Source organism: Channa argus, chromosome 10, assembly GCF_033026475.1.
Source record: "Channa argus isolate prfri chromosome 10, Channa argus male v1.0, whole genome shotgun sequence".
Taxonomy (NCBI): domain Eukaryota; kingdom Metazoa; phylum Chordata; class Actinopteri; order Anabantiformes; family Channidae; genus Channa; species Channa argus.
Window position 1 is genome coordinate 24344863 of NC_090206.1, and position 23363 is coordinate 24368225.

The 23363-nt window shown below is 41.1% G+C and overlaps 1 protein-coding gene across 1 annotated transcript; it reads left to right on the forward strand.

The window, feature by feature from the left end:
- The first annotated feature begins 17314 nt into the window (after positions 1 to 17314).
- smu1a (SMU1 DNA replication regulator and spliceosomal factor a) lies at positions 17315 to 23336 on the forward strand. The gene is made up of 12 exons (XM_067518400.1): positions 17315 to 17440; positions 18467 to 18677; positions 18924 to 19076; positions 19363 to 19473; positions 19618 to 19746; positions 19883 to 20002; positions 20129 to 20245; positions 20498 to 20625; positions 20783 to 20909; positions 20984 to 21151; positions 21619 to 21771; positions 22714 to 23336. Exons 1-12 carry the CDS (start codon positions 17415 to 17417, stop codon positions 22810 to 22812), a joined length of 1542 nt encoding a protein of 513 aa, XP_067374501.1. The 5' UTR covers positions 17315 to 17414; the 3' UTR covers positions 22813 to 23336.
- Positions 23337 to 23363: the final 27 nt, after the last annotated feature.

Sequence of the window (23363 nt, forward strand, 5' to 3'; positions counted from 1 at the left end):
CCTAGTGAGACTATAAAAGACAAGGGAGTAAGTTAATCAGAGCCAAATGAGATGACCTTTAATATCATGCCGAATCTGCCCCGAAATTCCCCTGATACGCTTTGATTGTGTTTGTCGTGTTTTCGCGGCCCCAGCGGCAGAGAGGCCCGACTTCGGGAGAATGAGTTTGATAGTCGATAAAAGTAGCAGGAAGATGAAATCTCATCCCTTCAGATAGGATCTGCTGGAGCTAAAGGAGATAAATTTCTCCCCCACGTCTGCCGCTTTCTGCTGCTTCTGGTTCCAAAAGTGTCTTTTAATGGTCCAGGTTATTTTTTCCATTAATGCCATGTATCACGCGCCGTCTGAGTGAAATGAAGCAACCTAAACACAGCTGAACACCTGCACATCCGAATATATTGATTCTTTAAGTTGGTATTCGTACCGTTATTTGTAACAATGATGTAACAAACACAGTTCTACTGGTTACTTGACAGACTCCACATTTGTTTCCATCTGTTTCCAGTGTTTTTATTAAACCAGTGTAGCACACTTGAAAGAGGGCTGAGTGTCAATAATGATTTTTCTTCTTTTCATGTGCATTATACACAATATACACAAACGTAACAGCACAATGATATTAACATGTTCCTGTCCTGGCTGCTCCAGTTTACCACCATGACGTCCTGCATAGCCACAGACCCTTTGCAGACCTCTTAAGAAAGATAACCTCAGGTCACAGTGACCCAGGCCACATCTACTGTGATTGGTCTGAATCAATCAGTTCAGGGGTCACAAAGACCCTCTACTCTAATGCCTGCTCTCTTAACTAGCAGTAATTTCATTAAAAGTAACTGCACTGAAGAAACCTTGCATGGAGGCACAGAAACTCCATCACCAACTGCGATCGCACACATTCAATTTGGCTGCACTGAAAGTCAAACTGAAAGTCAAAATTGGCTTTTTGTTTGGAAATAAAGCTTGAGTTTCCTCTGCTACTCACAGGACCTTAGTGTGCTCTGCTATTTTATCCTTGATTATGGCGACAGTGTGCTTATATCTTCCTCTTCTTCAGCCTGGATCTGTGTTTGACAATGTTTGACGGAGATACATTTCCCACTCACCATTGTATCTTATATGAAAAGGTTGAATGCCCCTAACCAAGAGAAGAAAAATGCATTGTATGATATTTATTTACGAGCCTTCACTGCAAAAACTACCTACGCTCGCTGCTCTCAACCGAATGGAGCAGTTTTAAAGTCAGGTCTCAGGACGTTTTAACATTAGCAGTAGCGCATGAGTAGACCGAGCTTTAAAAAACCATTTTAGTTACTAGTTGCAGAAAACTGACAACCTCATCATTTTTTTCATCATTTGAGGATGATGATGAAAAGTGCAGTAGTACAGTATGTGTAATTGTTCCTCCCAATGTTAGACTGTTGTTCTTTTGCTCTTCTATTTGAATCTTGTACGCAGAAATGTTGATCTCAAAGATGCTGCCTGTTTGAAATAAACGATCAAAAAATAAGATGGGCAAGTTTAAAGACTTTTTTGGGTAAAGGAAGGATGTGGAAAGTTTTTATTTTGAGTTTTGGATATTGGGAGTGAGGCTGCTGAGCTTGAAAAACCGTCGGTGTAGGTTTAAGGCACTGGTTTCTTCACCATTTGAAATAGTTTGCATTTGGCCGTGTGTGTGTGTGTGCGCGCGTATGTGCCAAAAACTGTTGAGTGCAGAGCTCTTCCCTGTCTCCCTACTTTCTTCCTCATTTGGGGCTCAAACTGAAACATTGCTTGCTTGTACCTCACTTGTAAGCTAAATGACTTATGGTGAGCATACCGGGGATTATACCGGAGGAGCTACTCCGCACCACAACACCTGCTTGGATTACAGGTACGAGCAGCCGGGGATCCCCCATCTACAAACCCATCATTGCCAAAATAAATCCCTCCCTGAGGAGCTGAACCGCTTCTTTGGTTTGTCGACACCATCACTGTAGGCAGGACAACCAATAACAACGAGTCGGCCTACAGAGCAGAAGTGGAGAACTTGGTGGAGCTGGACCTGGGACAACAATCTGATCCTCAATGCAACCAAGACAAAGGAGATGATCCTAGGCTGCAGGAAGCTGAAGATCCCTGCCTGTAATCCCATTCACATCAATGGTGAGAAGGTTCTGCAGAGCTACGATGACCAAGAAAGGGCTTCAGAGGCTACACTTCCTGAGGCTGTTAAAGAAAGCACTTCACCCATAACAACTGCTGGTGAACTTGTACAGATCGTTCATTGAGTGTGTCATCACCTACTGCATCACATGGTATGGTACCCTGGCTGTTCCGTAGAAAACAGGAAGTTTCTCTATTAAGACTGCAGAGAGGATCACCGGCTCCCAGATCCCCAGTTTAGAGGACATCTTCAGAGCAGACCACGGCCATCATTAGAGACCCCTTCACAGCCGAGTCACAAGATGTTCATCCTCCTACCTTCTGGCAAATGTTACAGGACACCTCTGTCACACATAACAAGACTGAAAAACAGCTTGAACACTCGAGTAACAACCTCCCACACACATAACAGGAAATATGTGCAACGAATACTTCAGTGACATATATATACTTGACATGCTCGTGCAATATAGCCCTTGTGTGACATACACTGAAATCTCACTGAATCATTTCCTTAGCAATACATAATACACCGGCGACTATCCCCCCGCGGTCCAACCATCAATTGCCGGGAGCAGGAGAAACGGAACAGAGAATCTTCACAAATGGTTCTCAGATTCTGATGACAGACAGAAGACTCCAGGTACAGACGGGAATCCCAGGAAGCTCGGGAAAATGTCATAACGTAATCAGGACAACACAGATCAGAGTCACAGACGTGGCAGGTGACAAGTGGTGGACACGTAAATAGTATTTGCAATTTTTTTTTTTTTTAATCAGAAGGTGCTTCAGCAGAATTTCATTGTTCATCTACAATCACATCTATGCTTGTTACTGTGGAGCTTAAAAGAAAAGGGGATAAGCAACCAAAACTGGCCAGGAGAGGGATAATTCATAAGTGAGTGAGACAGAGACACTGAAAGCACAGCGTAGAGTCCCAGAGAGGCAGCCGTCACATTATCCATCCAAATGTGGAACTACTTGGGCACTGTCCTCTGCTTAAACGTACGTCAAAAAGTGCTACACGGGAATAATCAGCCTACTTTCCCACACTACGTGTGACTGTCTGCCCTTCGGCTACACATCCAGCGAACTACATGCCTCCCAGCATCAGCTAATGAAAAGACATATCAGTGGTGTCAATCATTTCTTTGGAAACTATTAAATGAATCCCCAAAACCCCAAACTTTTTTCCTATAAACTATTTATGTCTGCAAATGAGACTGTCAGCTTTAGACTAAACCATTATTAAGGGAAAAGTGGCTCATCTAACTTAAGGCATCATGCTGCTACACCTGGGATTATTTATCTGAACGTGGCCCTAGATTGAAATCTCATTTCTCCCTCCCGGATTGAACTGTTCTGGGAGGACTCTGACCTCGTCTAAAATCCAAAGCTGTTCATGAATTATTAACACTGAGAGGATTTGAAGATTCGTACTATGAGATGCTGTGTAACGTTAGGGCTATAAAAGAGAAAGAGAAAACCGGTGAAGTTGAACTATTACTAATGTGTCTTGATATGCAACAGATCTGAAAGGCTTAGGATTTAAAAACGCTAGGAGAACTCTGACCCAGAATCTCAGGGTCCACTGTGGCCGTTCACTAACATTTAGGAAATGTAACCAGGGGCCCAACATGCAAATCTGTAAAAGTTATAAGCAAAATCAGCTCAATCACAGACACCCTGTGCAAATAAATCACCAGTGTTTTAAGAGATGTTTAATTGCCTCATGGACAGAGGGTGGCTGGAATGGATGGATAATGAACAGGACTCCTGTCCATAGGCCCAGGAACATTAGATGTAAGGGCGTCTCGAGGCCTAGTGTAAAGTTGCTGCCAATATTTCTTGTTTGAAATAGCAGAGCTCAGTTATCAATGAACAAAAATTGATAAAAATTTCCACCCAAGCACTTGTATCCATGCATTATCTGCACTGTAATTCTGTTTCGGGTCATTGGGTCTGAAGCGTATCCCAGCCGTCGATGAGAGGCGGGGTCCACCTTGGACAGGTCTCCAGTCTATCTCAGTACCAACACAGAGAGACCTACACAGGCAGACATAGACATTCACACCTACGGGCAATATAAAGTCACCAGTTAACCGAACCTGCTCGTCTTTGGACGGTGGGAGGAAACCAGAGGACCCATAGAGGAAACCCACGCTAGCACGGGGAGAACATGTGAACGTCAAAGAGAGAAGGTCGTAGCCGACCAGGGATTTAAACCGTGGACCTTCTAGCTGTGAGGTGGCAACACTAACCACTCCACCACAAAACCATCGCATGATCCGTCCCTGGGTGTTTGTTAAAGTGAGAGAAACCAAAGGCATATAGGGAATATGGATTTAAATAGTGTTTAAATAATCTGTGCCTGAAATGCTTGTGCAGGAAGTCACAATCTGGCACCGTAGCCCAAAATCACTGCTTTAAATGTGAAATCTTTTTAACTAATCTTACAAATGAGCCCCCAACTGTTATTCCTCAGACCAGGGACAATTAGTAATAGTACTAGTAGTAGTAGTTAGTAGTACACATGCAGAGATCTTAGGAAGAGGCATTATAGCCAAGCTTTCCTATAAGATAACCACACGTGTCACAGGTGAATTTAGAAAGTCACCTGAGCTAAATTACATCAACAATTGAAACAACATTAAAAATGAGCCAGTTCAGTCAGTGTGGGTTTATTAGGCGGCATCCTGACATGATTTAATTTATCCATGACTGAGTCTGATCATATTAATGATAAAAATATTTTTCCATGGGGAAAAAAAAAGATAAGATTAAAAAGAGCCTTGCTGCAGAATAGAGATGTCTGTTTATGAAAGACAGATCTCTAGATACTAAGAAATGAGAAGGGGGGAAAAAAAGCAACAAAGGAAATAAAGTATGTAATAAAATATAAAATGTGTTAAAGAGCTTTGTGGTGTCGAGTAACTAAATAAATTGGTGTGATGCAATGCTGCACTGACTACGAATACAAACTGAGTGAGTTCACAGGAATAAATGTAAATCTACTAGGGCTCACTTTGCCCCTCAAGGATGCTGAGTCGTATTCATCTGACACTGGTCAACAGGACACATCATTTAGCCCTGAGGCACTGTCTTCTTCTTACTGCGTTTATTCCCACTATTGTGGGAACAGGATTTTACATTAGGCAAAATAAATCTGCAGTGTTTGTTGGGTTTTTTTGTCAGTAGAATTCAATTCTAAACCTGTGAAGGAGGAACTTCAGCCTTCTTTCTTTTGAATAACAGACAATTTACAGAGAATGAAAAAAAAAAAGTTTTAATCAATAATCAAGAGGGGATTTATGGATGAAGTGAGAGAGGACATGAAGTTAGTTGGTGTGAGACAAGAGGATGCAGAGGACAGGGTTAGATGGAGGCACATGATTCACTGTGGAGACCCCTGAAAGGGAACAGCCGAAAGGAAAAGAAGTAGACAAATTGACACTAAGACACATTGGACTTTGACAAGAACGGGCTTCACATAGAAAATTAAAGAATGCAGCAAAGTAATTTCTTATGATAAGAGAAGAAAACATGGAAGTACAGTGATGTTTTAGTATTTACAAAGATAATAGTAGTAAACAGGTAAAAGCTTCCAATGGATATATCTGATTAACAGTAGGCCAAGAACACGTGTAAGAACATGGAAACCAAAAGAGCTAAAGTAATTACCTGGAGACACTTGTGGTACTTTTTGTGTAATTAGTGCTAAAAACGGAGCTGTACATTTTAAAACTAACTATTTCTACTTCAGTTGATGGTAAAAAAAATAAAAATAAATAATACACAGTGATAAAGACAAGAAGACACAGCAGATATTGACGCTTTATACATCCTCTGATGCCATATCATATAGAATCAACAGGTACCATTCAGAGTTACTGCAGGATGCACCAGGAGCACCACTATTTGACGCCATGGGAACAGCAGCGTCTGGTATGATGACACAGGCACAACTTGACGTCAGGACGCTTCATTTGATGCCACAGGAGCAACTTTATGGAAACACAAAAACTGCGTTGTAGGCACAAGAAATTCAGGGCTAAACAAAAAGCTACAGTTACACATGTACTTCCTTCCTACAGTAACCACATGCAGCACGTTATTAAAGTACTAGTTCCTGATTGTTACTTTAATGAATACGATGATATTTCCTTTTTTATTTTTATAACAATGTGTTATTACAGAAATATTAATCCTTTATCACTTTATTACTAAAAACAAATTCCTATTTCCTTGTCATAACCCAGATACTACATAACTATTACATTTTTTGTGACCCATCACCACACTATTACCCGATTACTACCAAGCTGTAAAGTACTACCAAATTGTTGATTTGCTGAATTTAAATGATTCAACAAGGACATAAGATTAGATTTTGACTGAACCCTTCTTTTTTAAGAAAATGCTAAATTTATTAAAGCGGAAATACAAATCACCCACATAATGTATAGGATACAGGAACAGTTGTTGAGTAACTTAGCTGACACAGCTAAACTCCTGACAGCTAGTGAGCTTGCAGATCCATATCGGAGCAGACTCCATCTATGGAAGACGCTAAAAAGGGCCAGTAAGTAAAACCTCGGCCAAGATTATTTATTCAAAGACAGACAGCGCAATTTAGTTATCTAACCGTAAGAACATAAACACTGGTAATTGCGACATGAATCACGAAAATTGAATTCAAATTGCAGCTCGAAAAATGTCACCCAGTTCACATTAGGAAGCTGTGACCTTTGCAAACATGATAGGCCTACTTCCTTAATTCCATTACGTTTTGACAGTCTTGCTCATTTCTTTGACAAAATGCCATTTTCATTCAGAGGGAGAACTGTACCCACAGAGCCACAGGACTCTAAAAGAAGCAGTGACATTTCTTCAGTCTCTGCACTTGGGCCCCTTGAGAGTACAAATGATATTTTTTCCTCAATGCGACTAAAGGCAAACTAGTATAATTCCCAGACAATTTTGTACTAAAACCTGGTTTTTCCCAACTGCCAGTTTTATGGCAAGCAATAATTCTGAATGATATTCGTTGTTGTCTCAGAAAATCGAACCCACATCCTCTCTTTATTGCCTGGGTTTTCCCTCTCTGCAGGGTGGAGCCGGCACAGGACCCCGGTGTATTTGCTTCCGAGTCTTATCAGCTCTCCAGTTTTGGGCTGCGTGGGTTTGACTGTTGTATAAGCTTTCTGCTCCACTGAATGGAGGATTAGAAACACCTCTGCTCTCCGACATCATCCATTCCTTCCTTTCTCCTTGGCCACAAAAAGACATTTAGTGTTGCATAATGTCTGTCTTCGTACGCCTCTTCGAAAAAGAAAATCAGAAAAGTGGAATTGCTAATGGATTTCAGAATAAATATTGACTAACAGGAAGCGGAGAGCAGCATGCAACTTGAGTGCTTCTGCTGTACAATACGTTTTAAAAACAAATGTAGTTGCTGTGTCATGTCAGTAACTATGAGAGTAAGGTTGGATGTGCATTCAAATCATTTCAGGCAGATTCATTACATTTTACACATATATCCTGCAGCTATGTCATAGGGAAAAGGTCTTTTTCCACTCTGCTAAAATTCCTGGTGGTGATTGTCTTAGTCAATTTGCAGGCTAACTGTAAATTTAGCCTGTTGTTTTGGTGATTTGGACAAAAATGCATCATTAAAAAAAGAGCTACTTCAAAGCTGCACACACAGTTGGAAATGTTCTGCTAGCACACGTAGACCTTTATATATCTGTGAGACTGAATTTCCACAGGCTTAAATATGAAAGTTAAATTCCAAATTAGGATTTATTGTGACTGCCCCCCTAAATAAATGCTCCTCCCCTCTCGATTAACCGTGCCGATGGGGGTGTCAATCAATATTTATCGATAATTATATCTCTGTCTATCCTGCTGTAATACGCTCCTAACTGTGAGCTGTGTCATATCGGTTTGTGCTGTCTGTGCTGCTTTGCCCCAAAAAGCCAGTATACAGGTGTCAACTGCAAGCGTGCAAACATCGGGCACACAAACAGACTCTGTGTGTGCGTGCACGTGTGCGTGCGCCCGTGGGTTTGTGCAGCTCAGACCTCATAAGAAAGTCCACCTCAGTTTATTTCCCCAAGTCTGTTCAGCTCTTTCCGACTGCTGTACTACACTGAGCGTCTCGTTGTGTTTGTGTAGAGTCGAGTTATCTGCTCCATGAGAGTGTCGATTTGATTTGCTACAAATTATTTAATAAGTGGGGCGAAGGAATGTACATATGCAAAATCATAATAATAATAAGTGAAATATACAAGGACACACTGTATTTATTATTTCAAGTGTTTTCTCAATTGCTAAGATGCTTATAATGAAACTTGCTTCCACTTGATTTTCATCATCACCTGCTTAGCACAGCAGAAGTCTTCTCTTGATGTGATCACACCTTTTTTTTTTGTTTGGTTTCACACATTTTTACAACATTTTTCCAAACAGTTAACACACATGTCATTCAGTGACCTGATACTTCACTGAATTAACTGTGTCAACCAAAGGTGCGTCAGTGTGATGTTGATAAGAACCTGGAGCCTAATGAACAGGAGCAAATGGGCAGAATGTAAAATTCATTTAAATGATTTGTGTATTTCCACCCATGCATTTCATTGGGTTTCTTTTCTGTATTTTTACTTTAGTTTTTACACTAATTAGCTTTTCTGTTTTTGAACAATAAAGATAAAGATAATAAAAAATATGGTTAAAAAAAATATCCTTCTTTTTCCCTGAAGAGTGAATACAGTACAAATACTGTGCCACTTTAAGTCCTGAGCTGGTTTATGCCACATGCTCACTGTAGGTCCTGCATTTCAAACACAGTTGGATGCAGAAAGAGCTGCACACAGGAATGAACCAAGAAAACGCTTATTGTACTCAGATTTAACAGGTCATCTCAAAAAAGAGCAGGTCCTGAGAGCAGCAGGGTTTGTTCTCTGTAGTACAATCACCATGGGATATTGGAACTTTGTTGTTGTTGCAAAATAGCACTAAATCCTCTACACCTGAAAACCCAATGTGTCCAGCCACCTAGCTGGACTATAATGTGGCAGCATACTGTATGTGTGTGAGATCGTACTGGTCTGATCAGTGTCTGCGGCCTCCCTGACTGCATCGCACAGCTGTGGAAGATTATACCGCATGATGCAGCAGCCGGCGTGTTCTCTTTTGCCTCGTGTCCTGCTGATTGGGCTCCTCTTTGAAGCTCAGCTTTGGGGTGGGGAGAGATTGACAGATGCTCGCAGTCTGCTTTTTGCGCTTCACACTTCAGTCCACCTGTGTGTGTGTATACCTGTGTGTGTGCTGGATCTGTCCATGTTTTTGTTTGCAGGTTTTCTCTGCATCAGTGAGCAGCCGCCTTGAAAAGACAGCACAACACACGCGTCTTTGTAGGTCATTTTGCCTGAGTGTTTGCATGGGTTTCTTTGCCTCTAACTGCAAGTCATATTCTGCGCTCGTATCGAAGAAAGAAATGTTGGGATAAGTAACAAGAAAATTATAATTCTTTCCTTTGGCGTTTGCAGGAAACGAAAAAGTTCAACCCTGAGAGGTTTAGTGAAGCAGAAAAAAGCCATCAAAGACCCACTATTAGGATCTATGTGCTGTTGGTTTTCATTAAATACAAAATAATATGAATTAAGCACAAAGTGTGTGGATTATGATTTGCACAGCGGGTGGCAAAGGAGCAGTGGTAAAGGTCCTGTTACACTAATGAGCTGTTTGGGGTTTGGTCCAGACTAAAGTGTCTTTTTGTAGACATTCAGACAGCAGTTTGTTGGTGCTAGCAGAAACACCAAAATCTTTAATGTTTTCTGTTTTATTTTTTTTACATCAGAGGGCCCAAGAAGTTCGAAGGAAGACAAAGTTAAGTTAAGAATTACCTGTGAATGAAAAATGTATGGGATGAGTTTTTTGCTTGCTATCACAGATAATTATGCAACACTTTCTGTCATCTTAAAGCTACAATAAGTTACGTTAGCTGTAGGATGAGGCTCAACATCAAAGACCGATGCTGTGTCAAAGCCTGAGGTGTCTCAGAGGGAAGTTTTTTACCCGTTCATGTTGGTGTGTGCTGCACGGGGTTCGATCTTCTCTGATTGGCTGGAGCTAAAAGCCGCCTCCCTGCGAGCAACGTCATAAGAGCATTGATTGACTGAGAGTGAGATGAGAAAGTCAATATGTTTGAATATATCAATGACACCATTTGCATTTCTGAATACGCACCTGGACTGAAACTGGATGAGCACCCAGAACACAGTACTTCCCTGATGTGCTATAAATTCTATAGCTGACATTAATGAATTATAGAGGTTTCATTTTCGGCTATTGCAGTTATAGTACACGAAGGCCTTGAATGGTGCTCGACCAATTATATACAAAACATCTTTACAGTATAGTACAATTATTCAATGCGACTACTGTCCACCAAGTCATTTGACATTGACAGTAGTTATATATTAAATCTTCAGAGATTTAAAAAGCACATCTTAAAAAAAAAGCCGTTCAACTCTTAAAGTCAGATTATTCCCTTACTATGCTTCAGCTGTGACACTAAGGTCCAATTCTATAGAGACAAAATGCCACTTAAAAAGTAATAAAATGCCGAGTGGTGCTATTGGACTGATGAGGACAGGCAGCGACATTTCAGATTCCTTTTTTTCTCACTTCTGCCGTCACTGCCCTGAAGAACCCACCAGTGATTTTCAGCCCGATCCAATATTTGAAAAGGAACCAGTGCTGTCTCTATAGATGGCAACTGCCGTGGGGAACCGTGACAGTCCACAGCCCATTATTTCAGCTTGAAACCAGCTCCATGCTGGGATGTGCTACTGTGGAACAGTGAAAATAGCCTCAATCAGCAAATGAATGAAATGTCGGGGACTTGCTTTCAGAATCAACGGGGTCTTGGAGACCAAGCGGACAGCTGACACGTATGCTAACATGCTACAAAAAGCCCATTATGTGCTTTAGGAAGAAGCCTAGACATTTGAAAAATAGGACTAAATTTGTGCTGGAATACATTAGTTAACTACTTGTGTCCACTTATTTTCGGGGTTCGTTTATGTCTAAGAGAAACAGGATGCGAGACATTTGTCCTGTACATCAGATCGTATCTGTCTCATCAAGCACACTTCTGTCGTTGTTTAGCTCTTTATTGCCCATCAGCCAGCTTTGTTCCAATCCAGCCCTACGCAGGAATTTATTCCATTATTGGATTCTCCGTGCCAGCGAGCTTCCCAAATGTGTCTAAGTCCCCTTGTGTTTCATGCATTGGTGCAGCACAGTTCCCTGTTTTTAGAATGTGCGGGAGAAAACAATGCGCTGGTAATCCTTAACAAAAGACAGGAACATTGGATCTTCCCCATAGGACTATATTACCTCCAGCGGGGAACGAGAGAAGAGGGATTTACTTATTATTGTGTATGTGCATCACAATGAAGGAGACACATTCAATAACTCCTCAAGAAGAGTGAAGTCCATACAAATGTGAGGTCAAGACAGGTTACGAATGCGGAAATTGCCGCCCTAGAAATAAGCAGGGAGACGCCTAAGTATTCGCATTCCTTGTGCTGTATAAACGATTTGACAGTTACTAAGAAAATTACCATGTTAATTAACTGCAAATTTACTCCCTTTGTCTTCTGTGTTTTGCATAATAACCTCATTTCAACCTGCCGCATCGGCCTTCTGTGCACTCTGTTGAATGGCTTTCTGAACACAGTTAGGTTTTTATGGGGAGCCTCAGTAGGACGATCAGAGCCCTTTTGTGCCCGTACACCTTGGCGACTTTCTCCGTATCATAACGTGCACTTTGCCAAAGGTTAGGGACGGTTGTCGGGATCGTTCCTGCAGCTGGTTAAGAAGATAGGAGCGAGCCAGAGCTCAGTTTTCTTGTTTTCCCCATCACTTTTCCCCCACTCATACGTTGTGGGAAATTCTTACCCGTCATCAAATAAAACATGCAGGTGCACACAGCTTCAGTGAGACCATATGCTTGTTGGGACCTGACACAGACGTTTTTGCGACTTTCCAGAACATAAAAAATGACATTCATAGCTCTGTTTTTCATATTTTGTTTGCACAATCGAGTGTGAGGCAATAAAGGTCTTTAACGGGACACTGTCCTTTCATATATATATTTTTTAATTTGTAGACACAGACTGGACCCCTGAACTTATCCAGAGGAGATGTATGTGTGAAGACATGTCCAAAGCAGTTGGAGCAGTGTGAATACAAAGTCTTTGTAATGTCCATATGAGCCATTGTATGATTTCTATGCGTGTGAGAAAAAAACAACTTTTTCATGTGATGCCTGATGCTTTACTGGCAGCATTTTCACCTCACCATTGATTACGGTCATTCAGAACAGGTATGAAGCCTTTTTTCCTCCAGACATAATCAACCAACATGACGTAAAGCCTTCATTTGAATCACACTGAGGCCTTCAGGATTTATAATAAGGAGTTTTCTCGCAGCCCCCGGTAGTGTTAGCAAGAAGTCAGAAACCTTTGAAGCTTATAGCTTTAAGCCTAATACTACATTTTCCTTCAGACCGATGTTGCTTGCAACAGGTCATGCAAACTAATTTTGCGCCGTTCAATAACTGAGCATTGACTGGTATTTCGCACCTCCAGGCCCTCGATAGCCATTGCAACCGCAAGAACAACAAAAGCGATGCCTCAGGTTGTAGATGTCAGACTTTTATGACTGCAGATACTGGAACAGGCAAACATAGACCAGCAAGCCAAAAGAGACCCTGCTCAAAAGCATCCACTTGTATCAGCATTTCATGGGTGTTTCTCTTTTTTTTTTCGTTTTTTTTTTTTTGGTAAATACAACGGGGCCCCTGGAGCTTTCTAGCTAAGGCCAAGCAGTGGCATTCACTCGGTAAGTGGATAGCTTCTATTTACAAATGCGCCCTGCTGTGTGTATCTCTCTTATCCAGACGGCTTGGAGACTTCCGTATATCAGTTCGCATGTGCACACGCTGCTAGGTGCACCGCCTCACAGGCACAATCCCATTTCCAGCTCAGTGCTTCATCACCTTGATGACCCATAATTTACCACGCACCAGTGAAAGCTGCGGTATGAACAGACCCAATTCGGCACCGTTCGCATTGGGTTTGTTCACCTCCTCTCCGGCAACTGCTTCTTATTCCTGAATGATTGACTGAAGATTTTAGCATATAAATAAAGGTTTCTCGATGAGATTCTTTCAGATTTCGAATGTGTCCACTGAGAATAATGGACATGCCAATAGGATTGACAGCACCCTCCTCACCCCTTCCTCTACCACCACCATCTCCATCCCCATTCCCCCCACACACACACACCTTCCCATTATTATCCATGACTCGAGGGCTGACTGACTGGCAGAGAAATCAGCCATTAACAAGGAAGGAGCTGTGAGCAGCTTCTCAGCAGCAAATTAATGGACCCTTGTTCATCGTGTTCTGCCATCAGGTACACTCGAGGGCAAAGCTCTTAAAGAGATATCAACAAAACCAAACAAAGCAATGAGGCTTTGTCGTCTGATTTAGCTGTTTTATTTCAGTTTGTGATGTTCTCTGCATGAGCTGGAAATCTTTCCAAATGAGTTGTGTATGAAAATGCAAACACCCGTTTTATCTTTAAGGCTCCGTGCAAGTTCACGTAAAAGAGACCTGAGGGAGGGAAACGGCAGTGTAGGAATAACATGATGGATGGGTGGATATGCCTTCAAGCTCAACAAAACAGATTTCAATTTCAAGCTCATAACATTACGCTGGTGTGTACCCTGCTCGTCGCCATTTTATCTCGATTCCTTACAAGAAAAATGACACTTCTGGTCAAGTAGAATGATCAACGTGTAGCCTTTCCACTGCAAAAAGTCTTAGCTTGGTTTTGTGCTAGAAAACAGTGGAAATGAGTTGCTGGCCCAATCTCTGGGCCTTATTCACGAGTGCAGGTGAATTGGTCAACTGTGCGCCGTTCTCCAGCCGTGTTGTTTCACTTGTTTTTATTAAAAATGAAGCCAGTTGATAAGTAACCCGATTAAGTATTAATTAAGGACTTCCCTGTGGGTTGGAGAGATATTACATTGCCAGAGTGTGGGAGAAAGGATTTTTCCTGTTGCCATCACTCTCATGTTCTCATCACAAGCTTGAGATCATAATTCAATCATAAACTAGCGACACGGACACACCATACATTTGAACTTTCAATCTTTCCCTGCAGAATAAAAATGGCCATTTCAAAGAGCAGATTGTTATTGTTGGAAAATCCTTGCTGAGCTGTTGTTGGCAATGCTGTAATAACCTTATGATCCTTCTGTTGAATCTATTTTGCCTGTGGGTCACATACCCCAATACCTTATAGCTATACCCATCTGGAATAGGGCTGCAGAGCTATTAGAGGAAAAATTTTGGATCATTTACAAGCAGGTTTTAAATTTGCAGAATTTCTTTTTTTTTTCTGTTCCAGTGACATGTTTTTCAGGTTTCCTTACCAAATTATGACTATATCTAATAAGTGATTCTTCATGGGAGGAACAGATGGTATTAACATGTCTTTTCTAAACAGCTATTACCATGAAAGGAACATAAAAAAGGACTGCAGACATGAGAAAAGATTGGTGAGGCACACTGCAGATTTGAACCTCACAGAATGCACAGAATGCAAATGATAAACTCCTGCCCTTCATTAAAGTTTAAAGAAAGTACACAACCCTCCTTTCACTGTTCACACTGCACATAAAGTCTGAAGGTTTTACATTTTGTGATATTATATCTGATGTTGTCTAATTAGTGTGATAAAAAAATGGTTGACTAGTATTTTTTTCTTATCTGTATCATACACAATCCCATCCCAGTCATGGCCCCAACACTCAACACTTTTGGTTGTTGCTTTTCAGTGTTTTTGAATGTGCAGAGCTTAGCTGAAAAGCAGTTTGCATACAAAGCATCTTTGCTGTTGAAATCTCCGAAAAGCTTGTGCATCATCCGACACCAACGACACACCTGTAATCCTCCTCTTTCGATTACAAGACTGCACAAAGATTTACAATTATGTATAACATACATCACGTTTTATCCCCATTAAGAAGTAACGCCACCTAATCTTGGAAATGACTTGCAGCAGGCAGGCAATTATTATTTCACATGTGAATTTGTTTGCAGTTTTTCCTAATTGCTGTGATGGCCAGGATTTTGTGAAAATGTTCATAGGAGGAATCTTCTCAGCATTGCAGTGTTCTTAGTAATGCTTATTACAAGTGAAGCAAACATAATGTCCTGGAGAATTTAGAATGTTAGACCACTGTCTGGTGGCAAAACAGAAATTCTAACATGATCGACCTGCCCCTTGATGCATCTGGATGAGGGGGCTTTCCTCCTCCTGTGTTTCCCTTCCTCACCTCCTTCCATCTATAAATTGATTAATTCATCTCTTAAACAACTTGCTTATGGCTCTGTGCTTTGATTTGCTATCAATGTCAGAGACATGAGTGTTCATTTTAACGTTTTCACTGAGAACACGAGAAATTGGGGGTCGTGAATAGTGTGCCAGAAATACCAACGTTTTAGTTTGTCAAAATAGGATTTTGATGCAAAAAAAAAAAGGTACGTTTGTCAGAATAGTTGATGGGTGTTGGTTCATGAATGTCAGGACTTGGTCATTTTGTTCCAAGTGCGATTCACTGACACAAGGTGTGAAATTACTTTCTCTCTTACATTAAATTATGTGGCACCATGTAATTCCTGGGATAATTTTCCATTACTGAGCAAGTGAAAACACAATTTATTTGTCTTTTTTTCCCCCTCAAGATGACCGACCAGAGAAAGGCTGCTTGTCTTTGTGGTGGTAATGTGTTCTAATTATGAAAGGGTAACTTTATTGCACACTAAGAGTGGCACCTCACATAAATTTAGAAATGTCTTTGTTTTTCTCAGAAAGGATGAAGTGATTACATTACAGCCTTTTGTGTAGTTGTCACTCTTCCAGCCGGCTGGCATCTCCTTCATTGGTAAGCATTCTCCAAACAGCCCCTGCTTTGTCATGCCAGAACATGGCGAAATTATATTGACGTCGCTCTTCTGCTCTTTTGTTAATATATTCAGGATGACTGCGGAATGTTGTGGTATTGTGTGAAAACACCGCTCCCTCCTCCTCGTCATCTCTCCTTCTCCTCGTTGCTTCCCAATGCATTGGCAACTGAAACTAAGCAATGTCTGCTGTGTTCTTGGTGCCAAATTAATTTCGGATGTGGATCGGCCTCACAGTGGGATTATGTCATGAATGACCAAAACAATCAAACCCAGGCTGTGAGACTGCAGAGTGAAGTGGTGCTGCACAGAGCATCATAATCATCATAACCTTGAAAGACCTTCACTGGCAGAGAGAAGGGAGTCAAGAGGGGCTCTGAGGCATAGCTGTGCTGATCGCGCCCCCTGTTGATTATCTTGTGAAAAACATGTAATAGCACCAAAGTAAATGGGGATAGCTGTCTGTATACTGCTTAGGAAGTAGTAACAACTGCATTACATTGTACATTTAATATAGACATAAGACACACTGCACATAATATTAGTATATGTACAGCCTCAAGACTGAAGAACTCTTTCTTCCCCTCTGCGGTTAGACTCCTAAACAGCTGATAGGACTTCGCAACCATGGACATAACTGTTTAACTGTTTACATGGACATAAATGTTTACATTGAATTACATTTTTGCTTTTGCACATTCATGTTTTCAGAACTGCACTGCCTCACAGAGAACGGACCTCACTACCTCACCTTTATTGCTCTTATTTTTTTGTTCTTAATTTTTTATTTTATTTTATTTTACTTCTTTTTTACTTTACTGCATGAAATTTGGTGTGGACAGCGAAGTAAGAATTTCATTGTGCAGGGAAAAATGCTTTCTGTCTGTGCATATGACAATAAACACTTTGAATCTTGAATCTTGTATTAAACAGCAAGATGCTTCTAAATTCTACAGCTTCAAGAAGACGTGAGATGTTGTATGGCCTCTTGATGAACACCTTTCAAGAAACAACGACTGCCCTTTTTTGTTTCAGAGGTCCGCACTTGATTGTGGTTTCCAAAATAATGTCGTGGTCCCCACAGTCAGCCGAGACTTTTATTTTGAAGAGCCCTGACTCCTGCTCGTACTTCCGTGTTTGCGTCCATCCTCCTCTGTGTGCCTCCTGCTCTTGCTGCGGACTGAACAGTGGCTTTTTCTGGTTATTGATTAGAAACAAATAATCATGTCTTTGGAGGTGGAATCTGCAGAGTAAGTAGTCCAGTCAGTTTCTATTAAAGCACGTATTTTATCGTAAACTACCAGGTTAAAACGGTGCATTTGATCACATTTCTGCTAGTGAGGCCTGTCTCATCCCACCAGCGTTAGCGCCGCAAGCTAAGCTAAGCTAACGAGCTAACTTGCATTTACCGCCGTATGGATGTTGGTTGGTATTTTTTTGTTCAGCAATAATTTCATTTTGAAATGTGGCTGTGCTATTTCTGAACGTGAACTAAGCAGAAATATATGGTAAATATTAGTTACATTATGTTAACGTTTACTAGCTAACGCTAAAGGTTTAGATAGCAGAGACTGTTATGACCGTGGATGTAGGTTTGGCTAATAGAGCCGAACTTACTGTTATTGAGGGTCTATAATTTTCATATTAAAGGCGCTGGATTCAGTGTATATTTCTCCACATTTTCTACGGTATTTCATAAAGCATCAAAGTAACGTTGTCACTAGTGCTTGCTATGTTTACAACAGGGGCTGTTTTAATGAAGTTAGTTCTAATGTACCATGGTTAACATGCGGGTGCCAGAGTTGTCTGGTTGTTCCATTTCTAATCCCGATAACCTCAATAATATAATTAATAATTATTGTCAGCATCTAAGAGATCACGGAGAGCCGCCCTTTGTGGGTTTAGGCTGTCTTAGTTCAACATCTGTAGCATGAATTCTCTTTCTTCTTGTAGTTGAAAATGTATTTATTTATTTATTTATTTTAATTTTTTGGTCTGGTGTCATAGTCAAATGCATCTCCAATTGCATTCTAGGTTAGATATTGTGTGTAGTGTATTTTGCTAAATTACCTGTTGGGCAAGTCCTACCACAAGAGATTGTGGACTTTTTTTATTTTCGAGGTGCAAAAGAAAAACAAATGTAATTTATGTTACGATTGTTTAACAATCCAATTTTGATTCCTTATTAAACATGTTGTGATTTTAATGGGTTCGGCCGAGCTCTCTTGTAATATTCATGTGTTCAGATAAATGACATCATTTGTATTTTCCCACAGCGTGATCCGTCTGATCATGCAGTACTTAAAAGAAAATAGTCTTCACCGGACTCTAGCTACCCTACAAGAGGAGACCACTGTATCCTTAAACACTGTGGACAGTATAGAAAGCTTTGTGGCGGACATAAACAGTGGACACTGGGATACTGTCTTGCAAGCCATCCAGTCCCTCAAGCTGCCAGATAAGACCTTGATAGATCTCTACGAGCAGGTAAGATTCTTCAATCGCTGTCTGTTTTGTTTACTACTCTCATTGGTTATCTTGTTAATTCTTTGCTTGTACTGTTTTTCTTTTCTTTTCATTTATTATTTCAGAGATAACACCCAGGATCTGCTCTGCTGTTATCATTACATTTTCATTAATTCTATGAGAGAGAGAAAGATTCAATAAAGAGAACCTTGTAGATCATATATTGTGTGATTAGATTAAAAGATCCTGTATTTTTTTCCTGACCAGGTTGTGTTGGAGCTGATTGAGTTGAGAGAGTTAGGTGCTGCCCGTTCGCTCCTCAGGCAGACAGACCCCATGATTATGCTGAAGCAGACCCAGCCAGAGAGATACATCCACCTGGAGAACCTGCTGGCTCGCTCTTACTTTGATCCCAGAGAGGTGAGTCCAGAAATAATATGCAGCCAGATGCAATTTGTTCATTTATTTTTTATTTTTTTAAAGACCAGGTGGTTTTGCGGATCGACTTACTTTGTGTTTTCATCATGAGCGACCATTCGTGTGGCTATGTTTAGGCATAGTCATGGTGCATTGTTTTAGAGAGGGCCTGGTGCTGTTACAATGGGAAAGAAGCATGTTGAATTGTAAATGTTACGTTGAGGGGTATCTGGGTTTAAGTGGAAGGAAATCATTTGAGTGATATAATTTTGTTTTTTTTGCTGTGCAGGCGTACCCAGACGGAAGCAGCAAGGAGAAACGCCGGGCAGCCATCGCTCAGGCTTTGGCAGGGGAGGTCAGCGTGGTGCCGCCCTCTCGTCTCATGGCCCTGCTGGGACAGGTAAGACGTCTAAACACCAGGAATGTGATTAGTGTCAGTCTTACAATGGAGAGCCTTGATACAAAAACTTAGTTTTCATTTACATATTTGCATAGTAGAGTGTCATGAGTACTTAGAATAATCCTCCACATTCTCCTCCTTCAGTCTCTGAAATGGCAGCAGCATCAGGGGCTCCTGCCTCCTGGAATGACCATCGACTTGTTCAGGGGTAAAGCTGCAGTCAAAGACGTGGAGGAAGAGCGCTTCCCCACCCAGCTCACCAGACACATCAAGGTAACAGTACTGTCCTGAAGCGTGGATGGTAGAGCATTAACAAACTATAATGAGATGTTAATTTTACTCTTTTACACTTACACGTATTTTTTTTGTTGTTGTTGTTTTGTTGTTTTTTTTTTTTATTCCTGCACAGTTTGGACAGAAGTCTCATGTGGAGTGTTCCCGGTTCTCCCCTGATGGTCAGTACCTGGTCACTGGCTCTGTGGATGGATTCATCGAGGTCTGGAACTTTACAACAGGCAAAATTAGAAAGGTAACTAATGCACAACAGAGAAAAACCTGATTTACTATCTTGGTAAATATAACATTAATTTTACACCTTTTCATTTTAGAAGGACTTCTGTTGCATTAAAGTAACCGTGTGCATTGTGGTTTACAGGATTTGAAGTACCAGGCTCAGGACAACTTTATGATGATGGATGATGCAGTGTTGTGCATGTGCTTCAGTCGGGACACGGAGATGTTGGCTACTGGAGCCCAAGATGGAAAAATCAAGGTAAGGGACAGATCTAACTTGCTATTGCTCCTACATGTTTTGAAACTTTTTCCGGTTTTTACAACTCTATATGATTAGTTAAAACTTTAAGAAACGTATTCTTTGAGTTTTACTGGTGCTCATTGTATTGCTTATGACTTTCCTGCATGTTTTTTGTTATCGAACATTAAAACAAGTAAAGCGGATTAGTGAGAGGAATCATTTACTTTCTGCAAAGGAAAAAAGTGATTGTGGGTTTCTGTGTGTGTGTAGGTTTGGAAAATCCAGAGTGGTCAGTGTCTGAGGAGATTTGAACGTGCCCACAGTAAAGGAGTAACGTGTGTCAGCTTCTGCAAAGACAGCAGCCAGCTCCTGAGCGCCTCCTTTGATCAGACCATCAGGTAAATTCACATCTGACCAGCGCCCAGACTTTCTACGTTAACTGTTGATGTGAGACTGAGAAGTCGCCTAGATGAGTTGGGATTTATGCTCTTTACTGAATCCGTTTATTGGATAAGCCGTGTGAACGTTACCCCCCCCCCGTGTGTTTTGCCTAAGAATTCACGGACTCAAGTCGGGTAAATCGCTTAAGGAGTTCCGCGGGCACGCCTCGTTCGTCAACGAAGCCACGTTCACCCCAGACACCCACCACATCATCAGCGCTTCCTCTGATGGTACAGTGAAGGTAAGTGAAGCAGCTGCTGAATAATATGCATTCATTCTCCTATTTCTAATTTCATCATCATGAACCTGCATCAGGTGTGGAACGTGAAGACCGCTGAGTGTTCGAGCACCTTTAAGCCTCTAGGCACGTCGGCTGGCACCGACATCACGGTCAACAACGTCATCTTGCTGCCCAAGAACCCGGAGCATTTTGTAGTGTGCAACCGCTCCAACACGGTGGTCATCATGAACATGCAGGGACAGGTTAGTGGTTTAACACACATCTCTCTCAGTAGATAGAACATGGGTCACTAACTATAGGTAAAATATAGATTTCTCCTCTAGGTTGCAGATTTCGTTGTAGTTGAACTGCATCACCAACAATACCTAACATCACAGGGGTTATTTAGAGGAATCAACACGGACTAACTGAGATCATATTTCTCGCCTTATTAAACACACCTGAGTTACTATGCATTGCTTTGAAGCGGTGCCATTTGAAACCCCATCAGCTGGGCTATGTACAAAGTAATAGTCATTTACATTTTTTCCTTTTTAAAAATGACACCAAATAGCTCAACGTTCAAAACTCGCTTTAAGTTGAGTTGGTGAGGTTTTCAAAGGTGTTGTCATTATGCAATTGGTGTAATAAAGCTGCCTACCTGCCTGCCTTCGCGTGTTTTTTTTTGCTGTGTGTGGGCTTGAATGCATCTATGGCTCTCCCTGTGCAGATCGTGAGGAGTTTCAGCTCCGGTAAGAGAGAAGGCGGTGACTTTGTGTGTTGCACTCTGTCACCCCGCGGCGAGTGGATCTACTGCGTGGGCGAAGACTTTGTGCTCTACTGCTTCAGCACAGTCACCGGCAAACTGGAGAGAACACTGACGGTACGTTGCTGCGCTCAGGATCATAGACCAAAAAAAAAAAAAAAAGTCCAAAAATATCACTGCTTGTTCACTCTTCTGCCCCTGCTGCTGGAAGCGCTGACTGTAAAGTGTTGAAGGTGTGGATGAAGCTACTTTGTCTTGGCTTTGTTAATGACTAAATTAACAAGAATAGCCAAAGAAAATTGGACCATTTTATTTATATATTTCGAATCTACTTTTTATGCTAATTTTTCATTACACTACACTATATAATGCGCTACCTGCAGAGTTTGACGCCTTGTGTACGCATTGCTTCCTTTCCTGAGTCGAACATTAATTCCATCCATTTGCAGGATAATGCAGTAAAGCATCAGGCCAGTTTTTTTAATGCAGTTAAGGCTGAAGAGCATCCAGGTTTGACCCTCAGCCTTGTCCCCCTGATTCTCTGAATCTGGTGATAGTTTTACATTAAGGAACATTTTTCTGAAATTGTTTCACAATTTTTAGACACCGTTTGTCACAGATTAGTGAACCTCTGCCCATCTTTACATTCCAGATGCTCTGCCTGTCTGAAATACGCAGCCATGTTTCTGAGCTGTTGCCAATTAACCTGATTTAGTTGTCAAATTCTCCTCCGGGTTTTTTTTTAGTTTGTTTTGGTTTTTTTTCCCGGCAATTACTTTTCCAGCCAAAGACTTTTCTGAGGTGTGTTGCTGCCATCAAATTCAAAATGAGCTCATATTTTCCATGAAATGTTAGAACTTCTTAGTTTCAACATTTCATATGTTGTTTATTTTCTATTAATTAATGAGATTTGCAAGTCATTGCATTCTGTTGTTATTTAAAGTTTTACACACCGTCTCCACTTTTTAGGAATTGAGGTTGTAGTTTAAAGAACAGTATCCTAACTTTAAATATCTGTACAAGCGTTTTGACAGCATTCTTCCTCTCGTCCCCGTTTAGGTCCACGAGAAAGATGTGATTGGCATTGCCCACCACCCTCACCAGAACCTCATCGCCACCTACAGCGAGGACGGCCTGCTGAAGCTCTGGAAGCCTTGAGGTGTTTGAATCAATTTGAGGCCGAACATTCTCACGCGTCACCTGCTGTCCTCGCTCTGGACACTGCTCTGATCTTTCCGTTCGGTCATTTTACAGCACTGGGAGACGTACTCCATTCCAGATCAGTGTGGACAGAAGGTTTTGTTATACATATTAATTATACCATTAGTTTGACAAATTCAGCTGCATTGTAATGCAATTTGAACTTCTTTTTATATATATATAATTAAAGCTGTACAGCTAGAAATTGACGATGTTTGAACAGTAGAGCCTTATTTACCCTAGGAAACATTATTCTGTGGGTGCAGCAAAGAAATAGTTTACTGTGTAACAAAGCAGTGTCATTTTCCTCACTTTTCTATCGGAGTTTGTAAAAGACGAGCGTCGTGTTAAGTTGTGGATAAACTATTCAAAATGTGAACCAGACGTATGACTACAAAACCTGTCACTTTCATTCATTCATCGATTTATATTTTTTTCATTTGCAGTTCAAATAAATAAGGTTCTGCTGTTGAACACCGCAACTTCACTTTATATTTGGTAATTTTTTT